This window comes from Phocoena phocoena, chromosome 11 (genome assembly GCF_963924675.1).
Source record: "Phocoena phocoena chromosome 11, mPhoPho1.1, whole genome shotgun sequence".
Taxonomy (NCBI): Eukaryota; Metazoa; Chordata; class Mammalia; order Artiodactyla; family Phocoenidae; genus Phocoena; species Phocoena phocoena.
In genome coordinates, this window is record NC_089229.1 from 50,471,117 (window position 1) to 50,498,394 (window position 27,278).

Sequence of the window (27,278 nt, forward strand, 5' to 3'; positions counted from 1 at the left end):
GCCCTATCATTTTGGGAACACTTTCTTATTGTTCTGGTTTTACAAGATGCTCTAGGCTCATTTTGTATTCCCCCTGCCCCAGCCCTTGATATAATTACTTTTCCAAGGAGTCCTGATTCGTTTTATTGGATAATGGTGTTTAAAAAGCAAGAACTTAGATGTTAGATGTGCTCACTGCTGCCAGGTCTTTCAAGCAGACAGAGGTGGGAAATATATGTATGTGCTCTCACCCATGCATCTGTATTTCTGTCTGTACACACGTTAAAAACCATGATTTTTAACTGATCCAAGTCAATACCATATGGCACATTTTAGACCTTTCTCACTTATATAACTTCATTCTCACACAGTGAGAAACTTTGCTCTCATTATCCACAATATATTTGCTTGTTTGTTCAGTTCTACTATGTACATAAAGTACGTTCAGAATGGCTAACCCATATCCCTGTGAAGAACACATTAACTAATCAAATTACAGCATTTGTGCACACGTGTTTTTGTCCTCAGGCTAAGGGTATTCTGGGAAGAGCCTGTTTTCCAAGGTTACTTAGTTCTTTTCTCTCTCATTCTCTTCAGTGTGGTTACTCATTGATAATACAGTTAGGTTCATTTGTTGAAGCTTTTATGAAACGCTGTTTAAAATTTTTGTTCTACGTAAAATAGATAGCTAGTGGGAAGCAGCCGCATAGCACAGGGAGATCAGCTTGGTGCTTTGTGACCACCTAGAAGGGTGGGATAGGGAGGGTGGGAGGGAGGGAGATGCAAGAGGGAAGAGATACGGGACATATGTATATGTATAACTGATTCACTTTGTTATAAAGCAGAAACTAACACACCATTGTAAAGCAATTATACTACAATAAGGATGTTAAAAAAATTTTTTGTGTGTTCTGGACTGTCTTTGCTGATCATTTTTGAGCAATTAAAAGTTATTATCTGGGTAGGGTCAGGGAAATGTTCTACTGGGATAACAGGATTTTAATTACTCGAAAACAGTGTATATGACTTATTTAGGGTCCTGTATAAATACCTTAAAGCTGTACTGAAAGTATATGACTTTTTAAACAATTTTTATTGGAGTATAGTTGATTTAGTATATGACTTTTTATGGCACCCTGAGATAATAGGATTCTTCAGGTAAGATATTACACGGCCTTTCTGCATAACTCCCAAATTTTAAAGTGTATTTTAAGGCAAAGGAGGAAGAAAGCAAGCAAACGACAGATGGAAAGAATAGCTTTCTTGTCCCTGGGACAGTACTCCCGGATTAGGCCAGCCATCCTGAGTACTGAAATTAGCAACGTGTTTTAGGGCTGGTGATGGTGATGGCAGCATCCCCTCATACCTTTATCCTCCAGAGTCTTAAAAATTCAGGCAGCCAGATACAGATCTATAGATAAAATCCAACTGTCACCTGAGAGTGGTTGTGGGGACCTGCAACACATCACTGTCACTGGTTGTGGGAATCGGCCCCTCTCCCTCTACCACACACAAATATGGAAGCTGACCTCCAAGAGGAATCAAGGTAACCTCATGGAAGGGCTCACTTTTCCAACAATGATGTTCTCCAAAGGCTGATGTCCTTTTGTAAGACAAACAGGTTCTCAGCTCTAAGAAGAGCAATAAGCCCTAGGGAACTATCTTTTGTTCAGTCTGTTTCAGACTCCACAGGTTTTAAAAATTTCTTAAGGTTACAGTCTTTGAACAAAGACATCAGAAAGGCAAATGTCTTCTGTTTAATATGGCAGCCCTTGCCCCCATAGTTTCAGTCCTACAAGGGTTTGCTGGACTATTCAATTTCCTTCAGTTTTATGTTCCTGCTGAGACTGTAAGTAAATCCTAAAAGCTGAAAGAGATCACAATATGATACCATTATTGCCCCTATTTCGGAGCAAAAAAATGGACTTGGTAGACATTGTTAGCGCCCACCAATATTTCTAGTCCTCTACCCCATCAGAGAGGATGATATTTTCTTGCTCTAGGTTGGTTACGTCTATGTGTCTCTTCCAGCCAGAAACGCTGAAGAGCCAGGGTGCAATTCACCAGGCTCCCATCCCTGTCACAGCAATGGTAGAAGCACATGTCAAGATGGGGGTGCCCCAAGATGCTGGACCATCACATGGAGATCAGCTGCCCTGGAGTCTCAGTGCTCTTCCCATGAGCCAAAAGTAAGCTTCTGTTATGCTAACCACTGAGATTTAGGTGGTGTTTTTTTTTTTTTTCGTTTTGTTTTTTACTGCAGTATAACTTAGTCTAACCTAACACATACAAAGTTTTTTATCTTGAATGTTTTATTTTTTTAAATTAATTAATTAATTTATTTTTGGCTATGTTGGGTCTTCATTGCTGCGCGTGGGCTTTCTCTAGCTGCAGCGAGCGGGGGGGCTACTCTTCGTTGCAGTGCGCGGGATTCTTATTGCGGTAGCTTCTCTTGTTAGGGAGCACAGGCTCTAGAGCACAGGCTTCAGCAGTTGTGACACGCGGGCTCAGTAGCTGTGGCTCGCGGGCTCTAGAGTGGAGGCTCAGTAGTCGTGGCGCACGGGCTTAGTTGCTCCGTGGCATGTGGGATCTTCCTGGACCAGGGCTTGAACCCGTGTCCCCTGCATTGGCAGGTGGATTCTTAACCACTGTGTCACCAGGGAAGTCAGAGTGTTTTGTTATTTCAGTCACATCTTATACCCGAAAAGAGTGAAAGGAAGTGGCTGCTCTGGTAAGTACATGTCAAACAAGGGAAGATAAAATTGAAACATTCAATCGGAATGCCTGCTTAGGCTGTAGGGGGAAAACAGTTACTACAAAATATATGATATCATTCATTAAGTTGGAATGTTTTTGCCCTTCTTCCATATTTTAAGTTCTGGCAAGACTATCTTCCTTTTACATCTCTTTGTAGAGATGATGTCTCATGAAGAGGCAAGGACTGTCCAAATGCCAATATGTTTTAGATAGAGTAGCACTAAAAAAAAACCAGAAGGGAACCTTCAAAGCAAAAATAGTTGGCAAGACACGCTAACTCTATTTTAAAGTATTTTTGGATGATGTCATCTGCCTATTTGGTTGAGGCACATTTTTATGAACACTTTAACTGTTTCTAAAAGCTCTTGGAGGAAATACTGTATATCAGCGTAATTCAAACGTTTGTTGAGCATCTACTGTGCGCAACAGTGCAGTAACTGCACACAGCATGTGTGAGTGGAGCACGAAGAAGGGTCCCTAACTAAAGATGGGGCATCATGGAAGGCTTCCTAGAGGGGTGGTTTCTGGAGCCTGAGCCAAGTTTAAAACTATGAGTATTTCTAAAGAGAGGCCAATTCTTAAGGAATAACTGGATAGGGTATACTACCCTGGGGAGAAAAAAAAACCACTCAAGTTAAGATTAGAAAACAAGACAAAAGAATGAACTCTGAGCCCCATAGACTATGCTGACTTCTAATGAGAAAAGTCACCAGTCCAGACATCACCGTGGCCCCCTGGATATATGCAGGAACATGTGGGTTTAGTGGTGGATCTGTCACCAACCTATAGTACAACTCCAGACAAGTCACAGCCTCACTGAGCAATCTCAAACTTCTCATCAGTGAATGTCCTTCGACAAACAGTCCCTCCTAAAACAGACACTAAATTTAGTTGCCCTTCGCTGGCCTGCTGATTACATAAGCACTGACTTTAAAACACCTCCAGTCTTTAAAACACTTCCCAGTCTCCAAATGAACGTTCCAATAAGGGAATGCTAAATATAAAATTTCAGCAGAGAGAAAATTTGGATTTCTACTTTGTTAGTAAATCAACTGGCTAACATTTATAGAGGCATAATGTACCATATAAATTAACAATTTATGTAACACACAGCAGGACTTTTTGTTTTTCTTATTAAAACAGTTCCCTTTCCACGTTGACTCTGTGAGATAAGACATGCACATCATTTAACAGGGGTGAAGAAAGAAGATGTCCGTGTGGGCTACCACAGCCCGGGAAGGAGCATGAGGTGGTGGGACATCAGCTGACTCTGCAACAGCAGGGGCCTGGGGTTTCAGTCAGATGAAGGAAGAGGGAAGAGCCTGTCAGATGGAGAGTTGTTCCAGAAATGAAGAAAAGGGCATGAGGGGGCAAAGAGGAGACCACTGTGCTTAGAGCAGAGGGTTCAACTTAAAGAAAAGGTGAACAAGTTCCATGAAGTCTCCGTGTTACCTGCATAGGAATGTGTTTAGCACATAGCAGATGTTCCATACGTATCTGCTGAATGACCGACAGAGGCCCTGAGTGTCAGTGTAACTTAAAATTTTTCCCTGAAAGTAAATGGGGCCAATCTAAGATTTCTGAGGAGGTGATGCAAAGATGGAAGCTTTAGTTTTTCGAAGATCCATCTGGCAGCAATAGCAGCAGGAGTCTCATATATAGTATTTGCACATAAAAAGGTATAAACATTTCATGGCTCACAATTCTCTTAGTAGGAAAGGAACAGTTTAAAACTATTAAGGAAATGTGGAGTTAACCTTTCAAGTTCCAGGGGATGTCAGCTTTCCCACATAATTCTATTCCCCATTTTTCTTTTTATTAATTTCTGAATTCCCTTTTTAAAAGTGTAACAGCCTCAACAAAATACTAGCAAACAGAATCCAACAGCACATTAAACGGATCATACACCATGACCAAGTGGGGTTTATTCCAGGAATGCAAGGATTCTTCAATATACGCAAATCAATCAACATGATATTCCATATTAACAAATTGAAGGAGAAAAACCATATGATCATCTCAATAGATGCAGAGAAAGCTTTTGACAAAATCCAACACCATTTATGATAAAAACCCTGCAGAAAGTAAGCATAGAGGGAACATTCCTCAACATAATAAACGCCATATATGACAAAGCCACAGCCAACATCATCTTCAATGGTGAAAAACTGAAAGTATTTCCACTAAGATCAGGAACAAGACAAGGTTGCCCACTCTCACCACTCTTATTCAACACAGTTTTGGAAGTTTTAGCCACAGCAATCAGAGAAGAAAAGGAAATAAAAGGAATCCAAATAGGAAAAGAAGAAGTAAAGCTGTCACTGTTTGCAGATGACATGATACTAAACATAAGAGAATCCTAAAGATGCTACCAGAAAACTACTAGAGCTAATCAATGAATTTGGTAAAGTAGCAGGATACAAAATTAATGCACAGAAATCTCTGGCATTCCTATACACTAATGATGAAAAATCTGAAAGTGAAATCAAGAAAACACTCCCATTTACCATTGCAACAAAAAGAATAAAATATCTAGGAATAAACCTACCTAAGGAGACAAAAGACCTGTATGCAGAAAATTATAAGACACTGATGAAAGAAATTAAAGATGATATAAATAGATGGAGAGATACACCATGTTCTTGAATTGGAAGAATCAACATTGTGAAAATGACTCTACTACCCAAAGCAATCTACAGATTCAATGCAATCCCTATCCAACTACCACTGGCATTTTTCACAGAACTAGAACAAAAAATTTCACAATTTGAATGGAAACACAAAAGACCCCAAACAGCCAAAGCAATCTTGAGAATGAAAAACAGAGCTGGAGGAATCAGGCTCCCTGACTTCAGACTATACTACAAAGCTACAGTAATCAAGATAGTATGGTATTGGCACAAAAACAGAAAGATAGATCAACGGAACAGGATAGAAAGCCCAGAGATAAACCCACGCACATATGGTCACCTTATCTTTGATAAAGGAGGAAGGAATGTACAGTGGAGAAAGGACAGCCTCTTCAATAAGTGGTGCTGGGAAAACTGGACAGGTACATGTAAAAGTATGAGATTAGATCACTCCCTAACACCATACACAAAAATAAGCTCAAAATGGATTAAAGACCTAAATGTAAGGCCAGAAACTATCAAACTCTTAGAGGAAAACATAGGCAGAACACTCTATGACATAAATCACAGCAAGATCCTTTTTGACCCACCTCCTAGAGAAATGGAAATAAAAACAAAAATAAACAAATGGGACCTAATGAAACTTCAAAGCTTTTGCACAGCAAAGGAAACCATAAACAAGACCAAAAGACAACCCTCGGAATGGGAGAAAGTATTTGCAAATGAAGCAACTGACAAAGGATTAATCTCCAAAATTTATAAGCAGCTCAATAACAAAACAAACAACCCAATCCAAAAGTGGGCAGAAGACCTAAATAGACATTTCTCCAAAGAAGATATGCAGACTGCCAACAAACACATGAAAGAATGCTCAACATCATTAATCATTAGAGAAGTGCAAATCAAAACTATAATGAGATATCATCTCACACCAGTCAAAATGGCCATCATCAAAAAATCCAGAAACAATAAATGCTGGAGAGGGTGTGGAGAAAAGGAAACCCTCTTGCACTGTTGGTGGAAATGTAAATTGATACAGCCACTGTGGAGAACAGTATGGAGGTTCCTTAAGAAACTACAAATAGAACTACCATATGACCCAGCAATCCCACTACTGGGCATATACCCTGAGAAAACCATCATTCAAAAAGAGTCATGTACCAAAATGTTCATTGCAGCTCTATTTACAATAGCCCGGAAATGGAAATAACCTAAGTGTCCATCATCGGATGAATGGATAAAGAAGATACGGCACATATATACAATGGAATATTATTCAGCCATAAAAAGAAATGAAATTGAGCTATTTGTAATGGGGTGGATAGACCTAGAGTCCATCATACAGAGTGAAGTAAGTCAGAAAGAGAAAGACAAATACCGTATGCTAACACATATATATGGAATTTAAGAAAAAAAAAATGTCATGAAGAACCTAGGGGTAAGACAGGAATAAAGACACAGACCTACTAGAGAATGGACTTGAGGATATGGGGAGGGGGAAGGGTAAGCTGTGACAAGGCGAGAGAGAGGCATGGATATATATACACTACCAAACGTAAGGTAGATAGCTAGTGGGAAGCAGCCGCATAGCACAGGGAGATCAGCTCAGTGGTTTGTGACCACCTGGAGGGGCGGGATGGGGAGGGTGAGAGGAAGGGAGACGCAAGAGGGAAGGGATATGGCAACATATGTATATGTATAACTGATTCACTTTGTTATAAAGCAGAAACTAACACACCATTGTAAAGCAATTATACTCCAATAAAGATGTAAAAAATAAAAAAACTAAAAATAAATCCACTACGTATTTAAAAAAAAAGTGCAACAGGCCATGACTCCCTTGAGCACATCTCTTAGATTTAGCTGGAGGGTGAATGAACAGATGCCAAAGGAGCTGAGGTTTTTACAGTTCCGTAACACTGACCCCGGGGGGCAAAGGTTTCTGAGTTTGCACTAAGTCTAAGGAAAGCTAGATTAGACAAAGGCGTTTTCCAAGAGTACATAGTTGACAGTGCTGAAACTGACCCAGCTCAGTGAAAATGGATCCTGAAAGCATGGGTTGCTTCCAGGACTGGAAATGAAATGTTTTCTCTTTCCCTAACTGGTGATTCACCGTACAATCTTAATAGCTTTTCTCCAATGATGATGCATTGGGAATAGAAACACCACTAAAAGAGTATTCTTAGCATCCATAAAATGTATAATTCATTTAGATCAAATTCTGTAAAACAATAGCTTCAATATGATGTGACAGGAATGCAAACTCTTAATTCCTGTTATATTCTTCAACATGCAAAGTTTTCTCTAGTCCTTCCTTACCTGTTCCTTCCGGAATGTAGATCTTTATTTATTAATAGTCCTAAACAAAGAGTGAACTTCCTAATGACTGTTGTGTTGTAAAAGTGAAGAGCCTTCTACATGAAAAGATAAATCAGGAAAAATACGCTGTACTTAAACACAGTTTAAAATCATTTTTTGGAAGGCAAATTTTTTGTGTGAAAGACATCTTGGCATAATATAAGCCAAAAAAGTTGACCTGAGAAGTCCAGAAATAAATTGATCTGAAAATAGTGACAGCTTAATAATCATTCAATGCTCAAAGGTTCTCAGGGCTCTGTTTTGAGAGGGCAGGACTATCTAGGAGTGCTAACGCTGGGGAATTCAGCTGTAGAAATCACTCATCACATGCAAATATGTCTCTGAAGGGGTTTTTTAGAATAACGCAACATACCCTATTTGGAATCTTTGTATTTGCATATAACCACATGCCAAAACCCCTAGGAAACTGTCTGCGCTCTTGCAAAGTTTGTTTTGAGATAACAAAATGGGAAGAGGAAAAGATGGCTTTTTTTTCCCCCCACAAAGCACACAAACAAATTAGGCAATTAAAAAAAAAAAAAAAAAACCTTGAGGATTTAAAAGATATTTTTAATTCCTAAAAAAGTAAAACAAAACTCAAAAGCATAATTTAGCTCAACTCCTCTTACAGACCATAGCATTAACACCCACTAGGTCATACATTTTACAAGAAATAATACTTGTCCATACTTAAGCTTATGTGTACTTTTTACCCCCTACGTGAGTAGGACTCCTATTTGATAAACAGGAAGGCCTGCGCATGATTCTTCAGGGATCTTTCCATCTGTCCTGCTCTCTCAATCCCAGACCCAGGGAAGGATCAAACTTTAATGACTTCTGGGAGACAAGTGAAGAACAGTCCACCCTCAACACCAGTGTTTCAGTCTGGCACTCAGAAGCTGTACAATTCCACACTCAGGGAATCATCAGTACTATTTTCCCATACTTCCTTCCCTTGTTAAACTTTATAGCACCTCTATTGTTCTGTTGCCTATGTTAAATTGGAAAATCCTTACACGCAGGGGCCACGACATTGTATCTAGTATAATACTTTGTCTAAGATTCTGTCCAAAAAGAATGTTTAACAGACATCTGTTCATTCATTAATTCATTCAGTCAACAGATATTTAGTGCATACCTTCTCTGTACCAGGTACCATATTAGATCCTAGAGGAATAAGCAGAAAACAAGCAAACAAAAATCCTTGCCCTCATAAAGCTTATTTCTAGATGGACAATAAACAAAGAAATATAGACGTATGTATATATATATATATAAAGTATATGAGGAATGATAAGTGACACAGAGAAAAATAAAGCAGTGAAAGAGCATAAGGGAGCACAGAGGTATCAATTTTAAAAGCATAGTTAGGGTGTGTAATAGTTAATCAAAATCAGGAAGGATGTGCAGAAGTAAGCCTCAAGGTTACCTACAGGAAAAACATTCCTTGAATGTCCACGGAGGCCAATTTATCTGGAGTTGAACAAAGAAGAAGAAAGAAGTGAGAAAAGCAATGTAGGGCTTTGGTGTTTACTGTGAGATGGGAAGCTACTGGATGGTTCTGAATAGGATAATGGTATAAGATGTTTCATATGTTAAACAGGCTCACTGGCTGCCGTGTTGAAAAGAAACTTGAGGTGGGCAGATGCAGTAGCAAGGACCCCAGTTAGGGCACTGCTGAAATTAACCAGGTGGAATCTGATGGTGGTTTGGACAAGGATGGCTGTGGTGATAGTGATAAGAAGTGGTCAGATTGTTAGATAGATCCTGAAGGCAGAGTGAACAGCATTTGCTGAGACACAGGATGTGGTTTGTGAGAGAAAGCAAGAAGTCGCAGAAGACTAATAATTTTGGCCTGAAAAAATGAAGGATGGGGTTGCCATTAACTAAGATGGGGAAAAACTCTGGGGGAGGGCAGTACTTCTGGACTGTTAAGTTGGAGATGGCTGTCAAGTAGGCCAATAGGTGGACTAGGTAGATGGTGCTGATGTCCAAGAGAGAGACCCTGGCAAGAAATCTGGGAGTTATTAGCACACAGATGGCAATGACAAGATAGTGGGTACAGTAGATAAACAGAAGAGAAGAGGTCCATGGACTAATCCCAGGGGCATTCTAAGAGATGAGAGAGAGAACGAGGAACCTGTAAGAACAGAATAGAATAAAGAGTGTAATGTTCTAGAAGGGAAGTAAAGCTTTCAGGAGAAAGGAGTGATCAGCTGTGTCAAATAAGATGAAGACTGAGAACTGACTGTCGGATTTAGCCATGGTGACTCTGGACAAGAGGAATTTCAATGGAGCAGTGCAGTGGGGGGTGAAGGCCTGATTGGAGCAGGTTCAAGGGAGAATGGAGAAAATGGAGAGTAAACAGCCCTTCTGAGGAATTTTACCATAAAGCGGAACAGAAAAAGGGGTGGTAACTGAAGAGTAGAAGTTTGATCCAGATAGAACATTGTAAGATGTGAAAAATGACATGGTGGTCAGAAGAACATGGGTTCGACTCCACTTTCAGGGAGGGGAGGCATAACTCTCTATTCCTTAAGTGTGGGCCACACATAGTGACTTCCCTCCAAAGAGCATAATATGGAAAGGGGTGGGAGGGGGCGCAGAGGAAGACTGCTTTTACAGTGTGGAAACCTGACAGGCACTACTCCAGCCATGGTTAACGTCAACAGCGATCAGTCATGTAAACAGTGTGTTCCCCTTCTAGGATGTAACGAAAATGGCACTCTACCTCTTGTGGTCTGCCTTCCCCAAATCCACAACCTCAGTCTAGGTTGAGAAAAACAACAGACAAATCTCAATTGAGGGACATTCTACACAACAGTAGATCAGCACTGATCAGTAGTGACCAGTACCCCTCAAAACTGTAAAGGTCACCGAAAACTAGAAAAGTCTGAGAAATTATCACAGCCAAAGGCAGCCAAAGGATACATGATAACTAAATGAAATGTGTGAAACGTGATATCCTAGATGGGATCCTGGAAGACAAAAGGGACTTGAGGTGAAAATGAAGGAAATCTGAATAAAGTATGAACTGTATTTAATAATAATGTATCAATATTGTAACAAATGTACCATACTAATGTAAGATGTTAAAAATGGGAAACTGGGTACAGAGTATATGGGAAGGACAGAATATATGAGGACGCTTTGTACAATCTTCTAAATTTTTCTGTCACTTTAAAACTGTTCTAAGAAATAAAGTCTATTTAAAATTAAAGAAAGACAACAACACAGACTCTGGAGTCTGACAATCTGGTTAGAATCCTAGTCTGCAACATACTAGACTATGATTTGAGGTAGGTTACCTAAATTCTCTGAGAGTCAGTTTTCCTATCTATAAAATGGAAATAGAGCACCTGTCTCAGAGTTTTTGTGATAAATAATGAGATAATCCATGTAAAGTGCTTAGTAGAGTGTCTAGCACATAGTATGCGCTAAAAGATGGTGGCGATTATTATTGTTTTAAATCTTTACTAAATATTCAAATGCATATTTAATGTGATTTCACATTTAATTTGTTTTAAAGTGATTAATAATAATTTCTATGATAATTTTCTTTCCCTTTTTGAGAGGAAGAAAATTGAATACAACCTATTACATAGTATCTGTAAGCAGGGTTCCTCTCTCATTGAAGTGTTGAGAGGTTTTACAGTGTGAGCTGCTCCAAACAATTTAAACACTAGTTCAAGGTAATGTAGTGAAATCAGTTGTCACCAGAGGCTCTGCATATACGTTATGTCTTTGAGGTAGTATAAGATAATGGCATTTTCTACAGTGGTCCTACTTTCATTATAAAGCCATAAAATCATCAACATCAACCAGAGAATATATTACCTTGTATTACACCATTTTGAATAACAATAAAATATAAGTGATTTAATGATTACTATGTAGAATGTGTTTAAAGATAGAATTACGTACAGTCACTACAGTTAAGTAACTGCTACAATAAGATGTTATTAAAGAAGAGAATTTGGCCTAAGCAAATGGCTCCCAAACCACGCTGTGCATCAGATTCAACCGTGGGGCTTGGCAAAAAACAGAAAGATGCTGGACCCTTGACCCAGACCTACTGAATCAACAGCTCCAGGGGTGGGGCCTGGGCATTTGTAGCTTTTAAAGACTGCACAGGTGATTCCTGTTTGTTAACATCCTGTCTACCTTATCCTGTATACACTGATTATACCATATAGGCCACCATATGATCTGCCTTTGTCTGAACTGCCTTCGTAAACATAGCTTGTTATTCACCATCATCAAGAATCATGATAAGCTCGAGAACCAACACTTAGTTTGGTTAATCTCTTCCACTGCTTTTCTCTTCTCTTGCCCATTACTATGACAGTTGCTTTCTATATCGAATTTTGGACCCTCTGTACCCTCAGGCTTTCAGCTGTCCTGAGCATAAAAGAAACTCTCTTCTTGATTCAGTCCTCCAATATTCCCCCTTCTGCCCTCTAAGGTCAAGTTTTCCCTCCCAGCACCTCTTTCCCCCCTTTTTCCTTTCACTGTGCCAAAGGAGAAACTCAGCCTATTTAACCACGGGCAGTTGCCCTCAACCACCTGGAACGGAGCCAGCCTTCCCTTTCTGCTGAGCCAACAATTCATGAAGCAGCTGGTCCGTTCCAGGTCTCCTTCTAGAGCTCTGGTCCAGACAGCAGGGGCACAACCCCCTACACAATGAATTATAGCTGGAGTATGAAGGAGTAAACAGTTTAGATTCTTCCCCTATAAGAGAACAAATATACAAAGGAACAATGGCCAGATAGATATACAAACAGAACTCTCACCCACAACATGCATCAACCAGCCCAGGAAGCCAATGTTCTATCTAGAGTAACCAGTCTGGGAAGTCAAACTACTATCTGTAGCAACTAGTCCAGAAAGCCAAACAATAACCCTTATAGCAATTGGCCCAAAATAACCAAGGCTTCATTAATAGCTGATAGCTTTCCTAATTTTTGCCCCAATTCCAATTTAGGGCCAACTGGAGAAAGCCAAATATGTACTCTCAATTAAATAGAATTCCCCACTCCTAGTTGGCCTGCATACATCTTCCCCATGCCAACAGCCTCCAATCAGGGCATACCTGAAGCTTCTTTTTCAGCTATAAAGCTTTTCCAATCCTCTGCTTGCCTTTGCATCTCAGTCAAATACAAGCCATGGGAGCTGACTCCTGACAAGCCTTTGCTTGTTCTCATTTTGGTGATCTTCAGTTATTTCCACTACTAGGAAAATGGGGCTGCATGTTTGAAATGGTTCACTGAATGGTTCTTTCATGGCAGAAGTGGCTGTACTTTAGGGAGTCTGTGAGATGCAGCTGAAAGAACACAGCAGTACTTGTGACCCTGAGGAAGTCATAGAGGGAAATGTAGACAGACTCCAGAGTCTATGTGTTTTCTGTTTTAATTTTAAATAGACTTTATTGTTTAGAACAGGGTTTTTTTTTAAGATTTAATTTTTAATTTTTTGGGCTACACTGGGTCTTCATTGCTGCATGCAGGCTTTCTCTAGTTGCGGCGAGAGGGGGCTACTCTTTGTTGTGGTACACGGGCTTCTCATTTCTGTGGCTTCTCTTGTTGCAGAGCACAGGCTCTAGGTGCATGGGCTTCAGTAGTTGTGGCCCGTGGGCTCAGTAGTTGTGGCTCTCGGGCTCTAGAGCGCAGGATCAGTAGTTGTGGCGCACGGGCTTAGTTGCTCTGTGGCGTGTGGGATCTTCCCGGACCAGTGCTTGAACCTGTGTTCCCTGCATTGGCAGGCGGATTCTTATCCACTGCACCACCAGGGAAGTCCCAGAACAGATTTAAATATACAGAAAAATTTAGAATATAGTCCAAAGAGTCCTCATATGCTTCATCCTTCCTGTATAATGTGCTTCAAGTCCTCCCTTTGCACTTCCCAGCTGTTGACTTGGGCCAGTTACTAAACCAATGTGCACCACAGTTTTCTCACCTGTTCAAACACTGATGATGTTAATAGCGCCTGCCTGACAGGGGCATTGGAAGGGTTTATGAAACAACGCAGGTAATGAATGAATATCTGAATTTCAATGCTGAGTAAGAGGGGGGAGGGAGGGAGTGAGGGAGAGAGGCGGGTCGGAGAGAAAAGATTCAACAACACTGAGCTGAACTTCCTGAAAAGGAGCAGTGACCTGGGGCTGAGTACTCACTGTTTCAGATGAGACATATGTTCTTATATTTTCACACTCTACACCAACCTACTTCACACATTTATGATATCTACTCAGTCCATTCACTAAACATGGACTGGACTAAAAACATTTTTCACTTACAAATTCAGTACCTCTAGGAAACCAACGGGTGCAAAAACTGCCATGCCATCAACCATTTCAAAAAGATCTAGTGTGGGAGGGTTATGTCTCAAATGCATACTAGAAATGTCCATGCTTTCCAGAAATCAGAGTTTCCTGATTTTTACTGAAGGGCTACAATATAAAATTACAGAGCCTATAATGAACAATCTTTATACAACTAGAAACCCAATGCCACATTCCATAAAGTGTGACCATACTGTTCATCAACAACAAATTAAACTTTCTTCCTCCTTGGTCTTCTGCTATTTTGGGTAAGAATAATAGCCATTTCCGAGAATTAAGGCTAAGCTGCTTTGACATATTTGTGCTTATTTTCAACTAACACTAATTGCGACATCATGGGGTATCAAATCTAACCATGAACGCACGTACTTACAGATTTTTGCCTGAATTACTTCTGATCACACTCAACATTTCCAACAGGCCGTTGCTCAACTTTCCAAAGTCTGCAGAAAATGAAGTCTTGGAGCCAACTTGCTAGACTAAATTAAAAAGCCACTCTCTAGCCTAAAACTTCATTCCACCAGATTGGGTAAATAAGGTATATTTAATTAAGCAAACTGGGAGCCACGTTAATTACAAATAATGTTTTACTTTAGCATTTCACCTGAAGTGTAATTAAGGGGGGTGCATTGAAAACACCACAGGATAAATATTTTAAAGGTATAAACATGTCTTCATACGAAAATTATATTCTGGGGGTCATTTTGAAAGGACAGGAAGACATCCCACAGGCGTTTCTTATTGAAAATATTCCGAATCAAGCAAGGCAGGAATCGTGGAGAAACATCAGATGGTTTCACGGGGGGAGCTGGTTTCCCCAAGGCTCCGGTCACTTAAATCTTACCCGAAGTTTCAGTGACGAAGGGGGAGCTCGGGGGTGGGCCTGGGGAGTCGCTCCCAGTGCGAGCGAGAAAAGCGCGGGTTCGCAGCAAGGACCCCCGGAGGCCGCGCAGTTCTGGACCTTGCGGGCCGCACGTCGGACGGAGCGTGGGCGCCGCTACCCCGCCGCCCCTCACGGCCCCCGCCGCCCGGGCCACACTCACCGAGGCCGCGCCAGCCGAGCGCGCCGTCGCAGCTGTCCAGCACATCGCAGAACTCGCCCAGCAGCGCGGGCGGCATGTCGAACAGGAGCGTGTGCGCCGAGAGCGCGCCGCGGGCCCCGCGGCTCCCCGCCGCCGCCGCCGCCGCCACGGTCCAGGCCATGGCTGGGCTGCCGGAGAGAAGGGGCCGGGCCAGGGAGGAACGCGGAGCCCAGGCTCTCCGCAGAAGCGCGATGCCGTTGCACAACCGCGGAAATCCTGCTTCCACGACGGCTGCTAAGACGGCCGCAAGCGCGGGGTCCGGGCCGCGCCTGGGCGGGCCCCACGTGACGCACAGCGCCGCTCCCCGGAGAGGCCCCTGGGCTCGCCCGGCCCGGCCCGGCGCTGGCTCGCCCGGCCCCGGCTTCCCCCTGCAGGTTGGCTTTCAGTTTTAAACAGTCCTTTCGCTCCTCCGGCTTTGGGACGTGAGTGATGAGACCAAGCAGAGAGTGAGAGGTGGAGAAAGACCAGAAGCTCAGAACTGATGGAGAGTCCGCCACCCCCTCGACCTGGCCTGGATGGATATGAGATGACCTGTCATGACTTCTTTTTACAGTTATTTCGGTTTGTCCTGTTTCTTGAGGAGCACTTGGAAAACCCAGAAAAACTGAAAGAAGAAAATAATCACTCATAGCCCCCCCTCCCCAGCTGAAGACAGCCACTCTAAACGTTTGGCACATTTTCCTCCCAACTTTTACCGAAGTTAAACAGGTAAATGTGTATGTCTGAAATAATAATTGGAAAAAGATGAACCTAGATACCAAGAACAGAAAAACATAAGGGAGAACGAAATGAAATAAGAGTGTGGTCGTTTTCTTCTCGAGGCTGTCCTTTGTCCAAACTGCTATTTGGTTTTACTACCTTCTCTTGTCCATGGGCTTTCCTGATGAAGCATTTTTCGACCACTTTTTCCTTCCTCAAAGTGCTTCACAGAATCTTCCTCTTGCTTTCAACAGGGAGTTTAAGTAAAATTGGCTATTGTTTTGAAATCTTCTACCGTTTATGCTGTAATATCCCACCGCAGGCATGATACGAATGCCACTGCCAAAAAAGAGGGGATGCTTCGAAAGTGGTGAGAAAAATCCCAGCCTGAAGGACTGAAGAGTGGACGATGACTCTCCGCTGAAAAATATCAACACCTGTTTGCAACCTTTCAGAATTGTACTTTTGGGGAATGACGCCCTCTAGAGATCAGCAGTGATGATGCACCATCATTTCGTAGCTACCTGAATTTCCAGGTAAAATATTCCACAAAATGTACTTGAAAATTGGTAAAACCAACATCGTTTGGCCAAGAGTTTCTGTATCCCTGTTTTCAATGTTCACATGGCTTTGTTCAAATGGCTAAAATTTTACAGCCAATCTGTACACGCTTTAGAAGCCCTATACCCCTCAAAGGGACTACCTGAATAAGCTGAATAATGGAGGCTAATCTAGTAGCTCTTGAATTGCTGGAACAGGGGAGCCAAACTCAAATACGCCAGGAAGCCAGGAAATCACTGTCGCTGAGTGAAGCAGTCAGCACGGATTGCTTTGCCAGATCTTCTGATTTACAGAGAAGGAAGAATTTTATGTGAAAGCCAGACTATGCGAAATCTATGTATAGATTATGTGAAATTTCTTGCATTTTCAATGTTGGCAGTATCAGACCATGCTTCTTCCCTGTTCCCTAAAACTGTCTTTGACTTTTGAACTTTATATCATCAGGCTGTATCACTCACTACTCTTCACTGTTGCCATCATCCACTGCTCTCCCCCACTTCAATTTCTCCTCCTCATTTTTAGACTATGTAGCTCCTGCTTACTGTAATTCTTTCCAGTGCTAATTTCTTCTTAATCCTTGGTGATTTAGAATATATGTAGAATAGATGATGATCTTTCTCATACCCTGGACTCTCAGTTCCTCAATATGTCTTCTCCAGTGATTTTCCCCTCCCCACTATTTCAGTCACTTACTCATCCCCTAGAACTTCTTATTATCAATAACTGCACCCCCGTCTGTAAATTCTATTTCATTAATCTGCTCGAGATTCATTAATAGTACATCCCCTATCCTCTAGTACTCTGACCCCAACAACACCTACCCCCGTCTGGATACCAAGTCCAAAATCTTGCCACGTCCTCTCTGGCCCCAACCTCTTGACGTTCTCACTTTTCTCTTTATCCATAAAGTCCACACTCAATTATTATAATCCCTCCCTTGCACATTCTGTCCATTCTCTTGCTCCCCTCTCACTTTGTTGAACTCCCTTGGCAAGTCTACCATACTGATGAAATCCAGTTTTCCAATTCTGAGCTCCACCCATACACCTGAATGTAGCTGGAAGGGGGAGGGGGAATAAAAACCCTGTTAATTGGACTCAGTTTAAAATCAAAGTCATGGCTCTCAAGTGGGTCCTTTATGCTGCCAGGCAGTCACACCTGTGCCTTTAGTCCATTTACTCTGCTGGTCTCCTTGACAACTAGTATATGGCGTCTCTTTTCTCCTCAATCCCATCACATTCTCCCCCATCCTCATGCTCAGCTGATGATCTTGAGAGTACTGATGCACCAGGAGAAAACTTCCACAGAATCTCATTACCATATCGACGGTACCTACCTGCATTTGTACTAATATGCACTCCCCCTCCCACCACCTTTTCCATGGATCAATTATCTAGGCTCCTAAATCTAATCTCTTCACTTGGGCACTAGATCCCACCTCCTGTCCCCTACTCAAAGACATTAAGGGCAGCTGTTCGCACGCTCTGCAAAATCAACAATTTCTCACTGTTTACTGGATCGGTTCTATCAGCATACAAATATGAAGTTATTTCTTCCATCTTAAAACAAACCAAAAAACTTTTATGATGCCATTGTCCCCTTTTTTTTTTTTTTGCTGTACGCGGGCCTCTCACTGTTGTGGCCTCTCCCGTTGCGGAGCGCAGGCTCAGCGGCCATGGCTCACGGGCCCAGCCGCTCCGCGGCATGTGGGATCTTCCCGGACCGGGGCACGAACCCGTGTCCCCTGCATCGGCAGGCGGACTCTCAACCACTGCGCCACCAGGGAAGCCCCCATTGTCCCCTTTGATGCCACAATCATCCCATTACCTTGCTCCTTTTTGTAGTAAAGAGTTGACTATTTCATCTCTAATTTTTCCCCTAAATTTTTCTCTTAAATCCACTGTAACTAGGGCCATCTGTCCCACCTTACTCCATTAAAACTGCTCTCTTCAGGGTCACCTATGTCCATATCACTGCCGAAGATAATAGACAAGTTTCAGTCCCCATCTTACTTGACCGACTGGTTGTTTTTGACACGGTTGATGACCCCCTCCTTGTACACTTTCTTCATTTATCTTCCACATTCTCTTACATTTTCCCTGACTTCATTGGTCACCCTTCAGCTTCCCTTGCTGTTCCTCCACTTCTCCCTTAACTCAATGTCAGAGTGCGACAGGGCTCAGTCCATAGTCCTCTCCATTGACACCTACTCCCTTGGTGATCTCAGGTGATTTCGAGGCTTTAAATACCAGCTATCTACCCAGCACTGCCAAGTGTACATGTTTAGCCTAGACCTCTCTCTTGAACTTCAGACTCATGTCCAAAACTGAACGTTTGATCATGCCTCCTGAACCTGCCCTTCAACATTCTTCCTTATCTAGGTTACTGAATCCTTCCAGTAGCTTGAACCCAAAACTATAGAGTCATCCTTGGCTCCTCCTTTTCTTCACAGCCCATGTTCAATCCACCGGCAAATCCCGCTGACTCTATTCAGAATATATTTAGAACCTGACACTTTTCTCCACCTCCACAGCCGCCATCCTGGTTTGAGTCATCACTATGTCTTGTCCAGATCACTGTAGTTTGTCTCTTAACTAAAAGTAGCTTTCACTATTGCTTCCTACAGGCTTTTCTCAACACTGCAGCCAGATTGATCTTTTAAAATCAAATCTGATTAGGCCTCTCCTCTGTTCAGAAACCAAGAATGGCTTCTAATTTCAGTCAGAAGAAAATCCGATTCTTCATACATGCTGCATTCTCTCTCCCACTCCCCCTCCACTCTGTTACCGTCTGATCATGATTCCTGGTTCATTCTGCATAGCCACACTGACTCCTTGCTGGTCCTTGAACACAGCAGGCAGAATCCCTCATTAGAGCCTTTGTACTTGCTATTCCCTTGCCTGGTATGCTCTTCCATGTGGCTAAGGTCTACCTTGACCTCCATATTTAAAATTGCTATGGTCCATGTACTCAGATTCACACTGGCATGTGACTGGAATTGGCAATAATTCATGGCCGCAGGAACCAAATCTCATTCAGATTTCTCTCTTTCTTGATCTGAATAAGAACAGGCGGCAGCTCTGGCCATCTCTGGAACCACTTTGCAACCACACAGAGATCAATATTAGAATAAGTGAGTCTTAGCGATGGTCTAGTGAGAGAAAGAACCAGATGCTTGATAAGGTCATTAAGTTGCTCATTTGTTTTATGCCTGGAGAATGTCCTGCTTGTGGACTTATAATTATATGACATAAATTCCCTTATTAAATCAGTTTTTAAACCAAGGATCTTGTCATTTGCAGCTAAATGCATCCTGATTCACTGAACAGACATTTGGTATTACTCCCTGATTTTGCTGAGGGCCTGAAACCTATGGGAGGGAAACCAACCCCTGTCCAAAACTGGAGTTCAAATGTACATTTACAGCTATATCTGTGGGATGTGAGATAGGCATGGAAACTGGATTGCAGAGAGAGACAACTGGGTCCCTGAGAGAAAATGAATGTTAGTAGAGAATGATTCTGGCAGTGTGGGTGGAAGCAATGTGAAGTTCATGAGACGTGCCTGAGACTGCGCTAGACGTGCATGAGACTGCACCAGAATCCATGAAGACTCAGACCCCCTGCCAGCATACATGCTTTCTAGTGAAGAGAGGACTGTGGTGAAACCGCAAAACTGCTTCACACTATGACCTAGCCCTTTGCCACGGAATGCTCTCTAGAGCCACCCCTCCCCCTCAAGTTTTGGACACTAGAAGAAGAAAGTGTTTATACCTCAGCTGGAGGTAAGAGAGTAATGAACTGCCAAGATTACAAACGGAGGTGCTGAGGAAACCATGAAGGCCAAAGTGACAATGGCACAGATACATGGTATTATCAGTGGTGAAGCTCCAGCTAAGCACGGGCATCAAAGCCTCAGAAATCGAGAAACAGGTGAGAGAAAGCAGGTGAGGCAGATAACAGCTCTTAATATGTATGAGACAACTATCTTGGCGGCAGCTATCTGCCCAGTATCCCTAAGGATGAATGTTCAAAGGACACACAGGCTTGTGGGTCGTAGGGAATTTTCTGGTTTCAGAAATAATTTTTGAAACAAAGATCACTAACCTATATCGTCTTTGAGTTTCATCTCATCCTTGAGCCTTATTCTAGAGGGTCATAGGTGCCCTGGGGTTCAGGAATAGGGTAAAGATCAATAATGGGGTGAGAACATTTGTAGTGTGCATTACTTGGTAATTTTAAGAAGTGAAAGTTCAATGGTTTCTTGGGCTTTCATCAAAATGACCTCACAAAAATAACATGCAATAATTATTCCCCCAGTTCCTTCTCTCTTTCTCCCTCTCTTCCTCTCTCTCTCTCTCTCTCTCTCTCTGTACTTTTAAAGAACATTAGGGTTGCATTGTCTTGTAACTCAGCCTTTTCCCATTTAAGGTATCAAAACATTTTTCTAAAAATCTATTATTTCACAACATAATAAATACTAAAATTTTAACAATTATCCTTTTAGGGTTGATAGAAAGGATTTGGGGGATTTTATTTTCTTACTTTGTGTTTTCTAAACTTACTAAAGTTAACGTATTATCTCTATGATTAGAAAACCTTCAACTATAGAAAATAATTTTTTCCAGCACTTTTATGGTTCGTCCCATTTCACTATTTCCTTTTCAAATTATTTTCACAGTATTTTTCATCCCAGAATGTATTTCTAGAATAAGTTTTGCCTAACTTGCGTGCACACAAACAGAGAGAGGGAGAGGGAGAGAGAGAGAGGGAGGGAGGCAACACTCTGGTGTCTCTTCTTAGAAAGACACCAATCCTATCTGATCAGGGCCCCACCCTGCATGGCTGTTAGCATAACTGGGCCATCTTGGGCCTGTTCAGTTCCTCCTGTCCTTCCACTGACCCTATCTAGGGCTGTACTGTGTAGTGAATCTCTTTTCTGTCATCAAGGGCTTTGTAGTTATTAGATAGTGTTTAGTGATCATTAGGTCCAGGTAGCCTCTATGCTCTGTTAGTCCCTAAACGATGAAAAATGTTGCTGACTTATTCCCTGTGCCCTCGAGACTAGTAACCCCTTCATAAATCTAGGAGTACACATCCTGTTTCCAAGCACCTACCCCCATAACCCTATAAAATTGTCCCAATGGCCCCTCAGCTGTGTGGAGTGCAGCTTTGAATGCTTCCAGATTGTTGTCCAACTAATCACCCCCTGTGAGTAAGTTACCCTATAATAAACTGATCCATCGAGTGTATGGAGCTGCCTGCCTCATTTTTCAGTCTTAAAATGCATTCTTAGTTCAGTGGATACGTTTTGTCCCTTCCGTTCTCCAGCACACCCTATGACCTCATTAACCTTAATTGCCTCCTTAGAAGCCCCTTCTCTGAATTCACCCATACTGGGGGTTAGGGCTTCAATATATGAATTGGGGTGGGGGGAATGACACAGATTTCAGTTCATAGGAAACCCTCTGCACGTAAATTCAAGAAACAATGCCACATCATCAGGTTTCAGAGTACACATCCTAACAACACTTGGTAATTAGTTATCTACATCATGTAGCCTTTCATAGTGGTCATAGTTCCTCTTGTTCTTGTACTGAATTTATTTCATTGTTCTTAACTTTTTAAGATTTTAATCTGGTGTCTTGATAATGGAAGCAATAACAAGTCTGTATATGAAAATATCCAGCATGTTTGGGTCTAAAGGTACTAGTAATTTTTCAGATCAAATGGCCTCAGGGCTTATTCTGAGCATTAGTCTCTCATCACATCATCTTTCTTGAATTTTTGCCTTTTTTTCCTCTATGATGATGCTTGGTATTTTCTTCCTATATTCGTGATTGTTTCTTCTGTTTTCCGAACTGACTCTTACTCTGGCCTGTACTATGCACCCACAGGCTGAATTCTTGGATCTTTTTATTCCAGATGTTGGAGATTTCATATAATCTCATTTTCATCTATTATCTCTATGTGGACTACACTCATATATATATTATTTTGCATGTGTCTTTTTAAAAATTTTTTTTTATTTTTTATACAGCAGGTTCTTATTAGTTATCCATTTTATACATATTAGTGTATATATGTCAATTCCAATCTCCCAATTCATCACACCACCACCCCCGCTGCTTTTCCCCCTTGGTGTCCATATGTTTGTTCTCTACATCTGTGTCTCAATTTCTGCCCTGAAAACCGCACACTAATATTTGTGTCTTCAGCCCTAGCCCGCCCTGCAGACTCCCTTCTCACTCCTGTCTCCAGTCTTTATTTATTTCATTTAAGTTTTTTGCTTTCATCTCAAATCAACATGCCCCAAACTGATCATTTTCTGAAAAATCAACTCCTTGTTTCTGGTGACATGGCCAAGGGAACTCTTAGTAATTTTCATTAATAGATTGATATATTCAAAAGAATTTCTGAGCAACTGCTGTGTCAGACATTGTGCTAGGTGCTATATTCGATAAGTCACAAAATTTTTTCTTCTGTAATGTCTCTCATAAGTGTCTGAGTCTTTTCCAATTTGTCTTTACTAATTATTTCATGTTTGTGTTTTTTGTTGTTGTTGTTTTGCGGTGTGTGGGCCCCTCACTGTTGTGGCCTCTCCCGTTGCGAAGCACAGGCTCCGGACGCACAGGCTCAGTGGCCATGGCTCACGGGCCCAGCCGTTCCGTGGCATGTGGGATCTTCCCAGACCGGGGCAGGAACCCGTGTCCCCTGAATCGGCAGGCGGACTCTCAACCACTGCGCCACCAGGGAGGCCAATGTTTGTGTTTTTTGAGTATGTCTTGCCTGGTGAACCCATACTTATCCACTGAGACCAGTTGAGAAGTCACCACCTCTGTGTTGTAAATTGACTTGTGTAATACCAAAATATGTGCTTAAATCCTAACCCTCGGTACCTCTAAATGTGACCATAATTGGAAACAAATTCTTTGCAGATGCAATCAAATTAAGATGGGGTCATACTGGATGAGGGTGGGCCTTAATCCAGTGACTGGTGGTGTCCTTATAAGAAGAGGGAGATTTAGACATAGAGACACAGAAGGTAGAAGGCCTAGTGCCACTGGAGAGACATAGAACAGATTCTAAGAGCTTCTAGAAGGAACTGACCCCGCTGACACCTGGATTTCTGACTTGTGGCCTCCAGAGTTTTGAGAAAAGAAACATCTATTGTTTTAAACCCCAGTTTGTGGTAATTTGTTACAGCAGCCCTAGCAAACTAAAACACTCTGTGAGGCCGTTTATAACCTCCGCAAAGTTAATCATTCCTTTTTTGGTTCTATAACACTCAGTACTTATTTCCATCATCACTTTTTGTTGTTGTTTTTATTTCCCCGTGGGCTTGTTGAGGGTTGGAGTGTAGTGGGACAGCCCTAGTCATCTTTGGGTACCTTGCATACTGCTTGGCACAGGGTAATTTCTCGACAAATGTCTAACAAATGAAAAAAGTGATGATTTTGCCTCTAGCCAATAATAATTACAGCTATCATTTACTGAGCACTTCCTCTGTACTGGGCTCTGTGTCAGTACTTTACATACTGTGTTCCAACTACAATATGCTGATACCAACTGAGTGTATTACAGGTGAATCTAATTCTAATACTCACTGCTGGAGTTAGCATGGACCCCACAAGTTAAGGTCAAAGGCCTTCATTTCTGACACTAACTACCCAGAGTTAATACAGGTCCTTCAAGTTAAGGGCTCACTCCCACATGACTAACTCCACTTCAGATGCCAGCTGCGAGTCTTAGGTAACCCAAATCTACCTGTATTTCTGCCTATTTGACTACAGAGTTCCCGGAATCCAGCACCCACCAATTTGATAATTCACTAGAACAACTCACAGAACTCAGGAAAACACTATACTTATGATGACCATTTTATTATGAAGGACGCAAATGAATAGCAAGATGAAGAGGTAAACAGCACAACAAGGTCTAGAAGGGTCCTGAGCTTCCTTGTCCCCTCCAGGTGTACCATCCTCCCAGGACACGGATGCTTTCCTCAACCAACAAGCTCCCAGAGCCCCACTATTTCAGAGATTTTATCTAGGATTTTGTTACATAAGCATGATCGATTAAATCATCCACCACTTGATTGAGTTCAAGATCTAGGAGGGTGTGGCTGAAAGTTCCAACCCTCTAATCACAAGCTTGGTCTTTCTGGCTTGGCCAGTCCCTTCCTTGTAGCTATCTCAAGGCCCACCTAAGTCACCTCATGAATTAGCATAAATTCAGATATGGAGGAAAGGGGTTCTTTGTGAATAACAGAAGATACTCTGATCACTCCAGAAATTCCAAGGTTTTTTGAAGCTCTGTGCCAGGAACCGAGAACAAAAACAAAATACATTTTTTATTATACCACACATATGTATTCACATGAGGGCTCCTTGAAGTAGGTATCTGTGCCATCTGCATCTTACAGACGAGGAAATTGAGGCTTAACCTCAAAACTGTGTTGCCTGTCTAGCCTAGCTTTCTCCCAATCCATTTTATTTCCAAGTTAAGCTACATTAAAACAGAGATTTCATCACATTACTTCCTTAGTGACTCTCTATTACATAATAAAGGCCTACTATTCAAGTTTCTCTAAAGTCTGTTTCATGGTGGTTGTGTCCATTTCTACCTCTGGCCATGCTTAATGCCTGCTTTTCCTCCCTCCTTCTAACATTCTCCCCATTCCTTAATAACTCTCAAATCCTACCTATTTAGATTCAGTGAGGGTGAGATAGTAGAGCACCTGCTATCACAGAGTTAAGTGCTTTACACATGTTGTCTCCAACGTTACATATGTTAATACTCCAGTAAACCCACAGTTTAGGTGTTCTGATTCTTAGTTTACAGTAGAAAAAAATCCAGGCCTGGAGATATAAGCTTGGGTGCTTGAAAGTCAGTGAGTGATTGAGCTAGGATTCAGACTCAAATTTATTTAGCTCTAAAAGCCCATGCTCTTTTTCGGTAATTCATGAGATTTGTAAACCTCTACTGCTTTGGTCCCTAAACTTGAGCTGTAGATAAAACTCTAAAGATAAAAAAAAGTTTAAGATAGTAGCAGCTTAAGTCTCTACTTCCTTCAATGTTGAACACAGATTATTATCTAAAAGCCAAAAAAAAAAGGTTTTCAAGTCAATCTAGGAATAGGATAGAATTATTATAGTCTGGGAATAATCTAGAAGAGATTTTAGCCTGTAGTTGGTAGAACAAACATATTAAATGAAAAGGAGGGGAGAAAGAAGAAGAGACAGTAAGAAAGAAGAGGAAAGATGCAGGAAGAGGAGAGATGCAGATAGGTCTTTAAAACCACTGAAATTTGTTTAGATTAGTGACTTTATTTACAGAGCACTCTGTATGAAATTTCAGCTTTAAAGGAATAGAGGAGGGAATTCCCTGGTGATAACGGTGGTTAGAGCTCTGTGCTCTCACTGCTGAAGGCTGGTGTTCAATCCCTGGTCGGGGAACTAGATCTCACAAGCCGTGTGGCCAAAAAAAAACAAAAACAAAAACAAAAACAAAAACAAAACAAAACAAAACGCAATGACAACAAATAAACTTGTTCTTGAAAATATAAGCTTAAAAAAAATAGAGGATACTGAGTTATTGGATTCCATATCTGCAATTAAGTGCTTTATTGTCATAAGGTAACTTTCTTATCTAAACAGAGGGGGAGCAAATAACTTTTGTCACTTTTTTTTTTTTTTTTTTTTGTCACTTTTAAAAACACAATTTAAAAATTTTAGTACAATACACAAAACAGTACACAAACCCTCAGTATAAACAGCTTGCTACATTATCACAAGTAAACATATGTAATCAGCCATCCCAGAAGTCCTTCTAAGTGCCTTCTCCCAGTTCTTATCCCTTCTTACTCCCCAAAGATAATTTCCTGATGTCTAAGACCACAGGTTAATTTTGCTTGCTTTTTAAAAATTAATTAATGTTTGGCTGCATTGGGTCTTTGTTGCTGCGTGCGGGCTTCTCACTGTGGTGGCTTCTCTTGTTGCGGAGCACAGGCTCTAGGCATGCGGGCTCAGCAGTTGTGGCTCGTGGGCTCTAGAGCTCAGGCTCACTAGTTGTGGTGCACAGGCCTAGTTGCTCCATGGCATGTGGGATCTTCCCGGACCAGGGCTCGAACCCGTGTTCCCTGCATTGACAGGTGGATTCTTAACCACTGCACCACCAGGGAAGTCCCCTTTTGCTTGCTTTTTAACTTTACACAGAATCTCATAGTGCATATTCTTTGTATTTGGTTTCTTTTGCTTAACATAAGGTTTGTGAAGTTCATTCATGTTGTATATAGTAGTAATTTGTTCATTTTCATTGTAGAAACTATGCAAGTATATGAATATACCACAATTTTTTAGTCCATTTTACCAACAGTGGTCAGTTAGGTTGTTTCTAGTTTTTGGCTATTATGAATAAGGCTGCTATGTGTATTCTTGGTCATCTTTTACAAATATATGCATGCATTTCTGTTGAGCATATACTCCATGTAGGAGTGGAATTGCTGAGTCATAGACCTTGTTGTGTATGTTCAGCTTTGGTGGATATTGGCAAACAATTTTCCAAAGGGCTTTCTCCATATACAGTCACACTAGCAGAGCCAGCTACATGTGTGGAACCCGGTGCAAAATAAACATGCAGGGCCCCTTGTTTAAAAGGCAGGGAGAAGTCCCATTAAATGTACTAAAACACAAAGCTTTTTTGTTTCTTTTGCAGTCTCTTGACTTGCCACGATTTTTTTTTCTTATAAATTTATTTATTTATTTTTGGCTGTGTTGGGTCTTCGTTGCTGCATGCGGGCTTCTCACTGCGGTGGCTTCTCTTGCTGCGGTGCACGGCCCCTAGGCGCGCGGGCTCAGTAGTTGTGGCGCAC

At 41.6% G+C, this 27,278-nt stretch overlaps 1 protein-coding gene across 1 annotated transcript in view; it reads right to left on the reverse strand.

Moving 5' to 3' along the window:
- IRAK3 (interleukin 1 receptor associated kinase 3) overlaps positions 1–15,231 on the reverse strand; it is a 49,009-nt gene extending 33,778 nt beyond the window's left edge. Inside the window, exon 1 of the mRNA XM_065887131.1 lies at positions 15,108–15,231. Coding sequence (XP_065743203.1) covers positions 15,108–15,183 — 76 coding nt within the window. The 5' untranslated portion in view covers positions 15,184–15,231. The remainder of the gene's footprint in view (positions 1–15,107) is intronic.
- Positions 15,232–27,278: the final 12,047 nt, after the last annotated feature.